Source organism: Ailuropoda melanoleuca, chromosome 10 (assembly GCF_002007445.2).
Source record: "Ailuropoda melanoleuca isolate Jingjing chromosome 10, ASM200744v2, whole genome shotgun sequence".
NCBI classification, from domain to species: Eukaryota; Metazoa; Chordata; class Mammalia; order Carnivora; family Ursidae; genus Ailuropoda; species Ailuropoda melanoleuca.
In genome coordinates this window covers 36,942,782-36,948,316 of record NC_048227.1, presented here as the reverse complement: position 1 = coordinate 36,948,316, position 5,535 = coordinate 36,942,782, and the positions used below count along the sequence as shown (strand labels likewise).

At 59.1% G+C, this 5,535-nt stretch overlaps 1 protein-coding gene across 1 annotated transcript in view; it reads right to left on the bottom strand.

The window, feature by feature from the left end:
• The window catches only part of ECI1 (enoyl-CoA delta isomerase 1), an 8,923-nt gene that overhangs the window by 2,850 nt on the left and 538 nt on the right, over positions 1-5,535 (bottom strand). Inside the window, exons 2-5 of the mRNA XM_034669584.1 lie at positions 5,517-5,532; positions 3,217-3,347; positions 947-1,093; positions 44-165 (exon numbers count right to left, since the gene is read on the bottom strand). Of these exons, the coding sequence (XP_034525475.1) occupies positions 44-165; positions 947-1,093; positions 3,217-3,347; positions 5,517-5,532 (416 nt within the window). The remainder of the gene's footprint in view (positions 1-43; positions 166-946; positions 1,094-3,216; positions 3,348-5,516; positions 5,533-5,535) is intronic.

The following is a 5,535-nucleotide window of genomic DNA, read 5'->3' as shown; positions in this document are numbered from 1 at the left end:
GAGGGGTGCGGAGAGGAGAGAGCGGGTGCAGCCCCAGCCTTACCAGAAGGGGGCGATGATGCCCAGCAGAGTCTCGTTCAGCCCTATGGCGTACTTGGGGTTGTTAGCCAGGACCCGGTAGTCGCAGGAGAGGGACAACAGGCAGCCTCCGGCTGGGCTGACGCCCTGCAGGGGAAGAGACGCCACCTGGCTTTGCGTGCTGCCGTGTGTGGGGGGGTCCCGAATGGATTCCAGAGAGCCAGGTCCCAAGGAAGGCCCCCCCCCCACAGTGCTGGGCTGGGTGTGCACGATGGGGACTTGGGCGTGGCCAGCGGCTCTTGGGAGCCAGAAAATCACTCTGCCTGGAACCTTCCTGTGGGGGTCACAAGCTGCCTTTCTTTTCACAGCTTTTGCTGGGGATGCTAAAACACTAACCAGTATTTAGCTGAAATGGCTATGACGGGTACTGCCCCCACAGGACCCATCTCCATCCCCAGGAGGGCAGCCCAGGAACCCCAGACTCACGCTGCCCTCACGTCACGCACCCCACGGCCTCAGAGACGGCGCCCTGCCACCCACTGACACGCAGCCTGTGGCGTCTCCCTGACTCTCACCACCCTGCCATCCCCTGGTTCAGACCCTTCTGGCACCTTACTGGGGGGGGCTCCCCGCCGTGTCGTCAGACACACGGCTTCCTGAACCTTAGCAGCCCCTGCCTTCTCCAGGCCAGGCCAAAGCGGTATTTCCAGAGGTGAATCTGACCCCCTCCTTGTGCCCCCTCCCCATCCAGCCCTCTTGCTGGGCCCTGCCCCCGCCCTTGTCACCTGGTCACGCGGGTCCATAAAGGCGTGCTGACCTGTGTACCTCTGAGGGTCCCCCCCACCCTTCCCGAGGGCAGGGCCCCATCTTGCTCCCCAACCCGGGCCCCAGTGAGGCAGCGAGGCGGCTCAGGCACGGGGACACTCACATTGATGGCACTGATCACCACCAGGCTGGACAGGTAGACTCGTAGCCACAGCTCCTGCACCGCCTTCCAGTACTCGGCGTAGTGCGCGGGGTCCCGCCCGTACATCTCCAACAGGTCCAGGCCAGCGGAGAAGATCCCGGGGCAGTCCTGGGGGGCGAAGGAGCCACGGGCCCCGTCAGGGTCCACCCCCTGCCAGCAGTAGGTCCCCAGGGCCCGGGGAGCTCCAGAGGCGGTGGGGCCAAGGTCGTGTTCCCAGTGGTGGGGAGCCGGGGCTGGGGCCTTGGGGCACATATTCTGATCTCCCCCAAGGTCAAGCCAGCTGCAGGTGCCAGGCCGGACGGTGCTGCTGCCAGAACACGGCAAAGCAAGGACGGGACTGCGATGAGCCGAGAAGCCAGACCTCCGCCCTGGACTGTCACACACGAGACACAAGCCTGGGGGGTGGCCGAGAAGGCATGTGTCCTGCGCAGATGCCCCGGGTTGTGACACAGCCACCAGAGGGAGGAAAGCAAACACACAAGAACAGCGACAGCTGGGAGAGAGCATGGCCACATGCTGGTGCTTTCCAGCTAAGAACTGCTGGCCCGGAAGGCAGACCGTCGTGGGAGTGGGGGCAGTAGGGTGACCGAGCAGCCATCATGGGAAAAGCCCACACGTGGGGTTCCCGAGTGGCGTCACGACGTCCCTAAGCAAACAAGAACGAGATGCTCCCATGGCCGGAGCGCGTCCAGGGTTGGGGTGCTGGGTGCGCCCTGTTACAGATCCACAAACCAGGGCCAACAGCCACCCGTGTCTCTGTGGAGAGGGGACATGCGACGTACGGGACAGTCACAGGCGACGTCCCCACATCCTCATACTAAGTGAGGAGCAGGTTGTGTGCAGGGCGCAGGACGTGATTCCTCGTCGCTCCTGCGTCCCTGTGCGTGCGCCGCCCCTGGTGGCTGACCCATGATCCTCTGTGGCCCAAAAAGGCCACCCAGGTGTGCTGCCTCTCGCGGGCCACCCCTGCGCTGGGGGGGACAGCAGCTGCGGGGGCAGAGCTACTCCAGCTCTGAGCACATCCAGCATTTCTGCCTTTTCCTTACCCTTCCCCACCCCCACCGAGAACCCCTCCCCCCGACCCAGCCAGTCTGCACAGAAGCTTGCCTACGGTCCTAGCGCTCGAGGAAAGCAAGGGCAAAGAATGCTGTCGCGGCTGGGAGAGAAACCGCCATCCTCCTGGCGGAGGACGTGTTCTGCACCCTGACTAGACAGGGTGAGATGTCTGAGATTCAGCAACAGGTCTGCAGGGGCCAAACCGTGTCTTGGAAAAAGACCAAGTCCCACCTTTACCTCCCCAGGACCTATGAACATGACTATTTTTGGAAACAGGGTCTTTGCTGATGTGACCCACGCGCAATCATAGGAGCACCAGGACCCACCAGCAGCTGGAAGAAGCGAAGAGGGACCCCCAGGAGAGAATGGCTCGCTGGTGCTGCGAGCCCTGTTCGTGGCCCTGTCGCGTACCCCCCCCAACACACCAGCATCCGGGCACCGACTGTCATCTGCTGTGGACCCCCGGGCAGGCTTTTGCTCCGTACACAGTAGGCGCACAGCCAAGAGCACAATGCAGACCCGTTTACGGGGAGAAGACACAGTCCTGGCGAGAACGTGGGCTTCTGAGGGACAGAGGCCAGCGCCTCTCCACCAGGACGGCACCACTTTGAAGCCGGGGAAGCAGAGGGACCCTCGCTTTGTCGCCGAGGGACAGAAGTCCCTCTCTTGGTTTCAGAGCACAAGAGAGAAGACGTCCTGCTCTGAAACAGCACCCTGCATGGAGCGTGTTCAGACATTATCTGGAGCACAGAGTTCCCAGGCAACTGTAACCCATCCAGGCAGGTCAGAGGCAAGTGTCGCAAGCACCCACACCCAGGAGCACTCCAGCCCGGGGAGCAGCCCCAAAGAATCCCCTCCTCCACAGGGCAAGGCTCTGCTCTGCAAGCCCCAGCTCCCCAGCACCCACTGGGTGTGTACGTCAGGCCTGCCGCAGAGAGTTGGGAGCTGTGACAACACCGGGCCACACCAGGACAACCCATGGGTTTAAGGAAGGCAGGTGCGTGCCCAGCGGACACTCCAAACCCTGGCTGGGAGAAGCTGGCACTGCCTTAGATGATGGCAGAACCAAGACCTTCTCACCGGTCTCTGTAATATGGAGGCACTATGGCACACACGTGACACTCAGAGGGCACCCAAGTTTGGACTTCGACCTCGGGTAGGTAATGAGTGCCCACCGACGTGATGATGATGCCTCGGAAGGTCTTGTCGTTCTCCAGTTTCTCCAGGCTAATGAGCAGCTCTGTCAGAAACTCGAGGCTGAGGCTGTTCACTGGGGGGTTCCTCATCTTCACCACAGCGACCCCTACTGTGAACATGAAGAGGGGTGCACTCACAGCTAGTCCGGGGAAAGCACACCCAGTCAGCCTGCACCCTTAGCCCGGACACGGTCAGCCACACAGTTCTTGTGTTTCCAGTGCACGTGAGACCCACCTAATGTAAACTCACCATTTAAAAGTGAACGATTCAGGACTACTAGGTACCCGCTGTGCCGCACGACCACGCTGATCTAGTTGCTGAGCACGTCTACCCTAAAGAGGACCCTGTGCCCACCAGCAGTCACCACCCTTCCCCGGCCCCTGGCAAACGCTCGTCTACATTGTCTCTATGGACTTGTCCGTTCTGGACGTTTCATATGAAGGGAAGCATCCAATCTGTGACCCTTCCTGTCTGGCCTCTTTCACCGAGCACCGTGGTCTCTAGGCTGACCCGAGCTGCAGTATGGGGACCACGTTCTGCGCAACCACGCATGTGCTGAGGGACACTTGGGTTGGTTCCACCTCGTGGCTCTTGTGAATCACGCTGCTGCGAACGTTTGTGCACAAAGTTTTGTTGATCCTTTTCTCCCAGATACAAGTGCTCCGTCCTCAGGGGAGGAGGAAATGGCTTCAGCATCTTGAGGAGTGCCTGAGCAAACTCAAAGACCATCTGTGCAAGGAGGAACTCCTCTGGGGAGTTCACGCCTGATTAAGGACAGAGGCTACAAACACTGGCGGCCTGATGTTCTTAAACTCTCCCCATGAACTCCATCGTCTTGCCAGTGGCCGGGGAAAGGCGGATGCTGGCAGGGCTGGCTGGGGTCACGTGTGCTCACTGCCTGCCTGAGGACAGGCCCCAAAAGCTGCAGAAATGCCACCGTTCACTTAGGGTACATTTCTTTGGTCAGGACCTTAGAAATCTCCGGATGGTCAACACAGTTCTCTAGGAGGGACAACTAAGTCCTGAAGGCAAATGGGTCTTTGGAGACCTCTGATTTATGAGAAAGAAGAACTTATTAACTGGCTACTGGCATGTTTGTATGCAATCAACATTTCCAGAAGCAAGCTTCTGGGCTTGGTTCAGAGCGAAGCTTCTGAGGCTGACTGGATTTTTACAGGGCCTGGTCCAGAAGAATCGAGGGCCCTGAGGGAAAGGTAAATAGGCCAAAGGTGAACAGGAGTTAACAAAAAGGACTCTGGGTAAACCTGGATGTCATGGGTTAAGCAGCCCCATCCTTGCCCCGGGGCAGGTAGACTTGGGTGCCCGGGGCAGGGAGGGGGGCTGAGGCTGTAACCTGGCATCCCACGCACAGCAACAGGCCTCTATCAAAAAGCACACAGTGCTTTTTCTACCTCTTCTGTCCCCTTTGCAGAGTTTTAAGAGGTGCTCTGATGGAACTGGGGGTGGGTTAGCAGTGATTGCACTGTGGCTCCTGGCTTTAATTAGTAAAATATCTGGTAGGTTCTGTGCCCTGTTGGAGTATTAAAAAAAAAAAAAACAAAACTAAAATACTTTATTCCAAAATACTTCCAATTATTTTCAACTTTTTTTTTTTTTTTAAGATTTTATTTGACACAGAAAGAGAGAGTGGGCACAAGCAGGGGGAGGGGCAGAGGGAGAAGCAGGCTCCCCACTGAGCAAGGAGCCCAACACAGGCTCGATCCCAGGACCCTGAGCAGAAGGCAGACGCTTAACCAACTGAGCCACCCAGGCGCCCTTCAATTTCCAATTTAATGGTTTAGATAAAGGGGCATACCCCTCAAACTACAAACCAAAACCTTTGAACCTTCACAGTGAGTTGGGGGAAGGGCGCCTGGGTGGCTAAGTCGGTTGAGCGTAGGACTCTTGGTTTCGCTGGTATCATGATCGAGTGGTGGGATCGAGCTCAGCGGGGAGCCGGCTTGGGATTCTCTCCCCCTCTACACCCCCCTTCCCCCGCCGCCCGCTTGTGCGCACGCTCTCTCTAAAAACTGGGGAAAAACCGCACTTGAACCCCTTAGATTGATGACCCTTAAGCTCTGAATCCAACAGAAATGGCCTTCCCTACCGGGCTTTATCTCGGCCTTCGACCATGCGGAGGCTCCCGGGAGCCGGGAACAAGAGTCCGAGCACAGCGCGGAACCCTGGGACTGCGCCCTCCCCGCCCCGCGCGGCTGCAGGGCGCCGGGCGGCAGGCTGCCCCGCGCCGGCCCAGACCTGCGGCCCCGGCCGCGCTTACCTGCCGCCGGGTCCGGCTT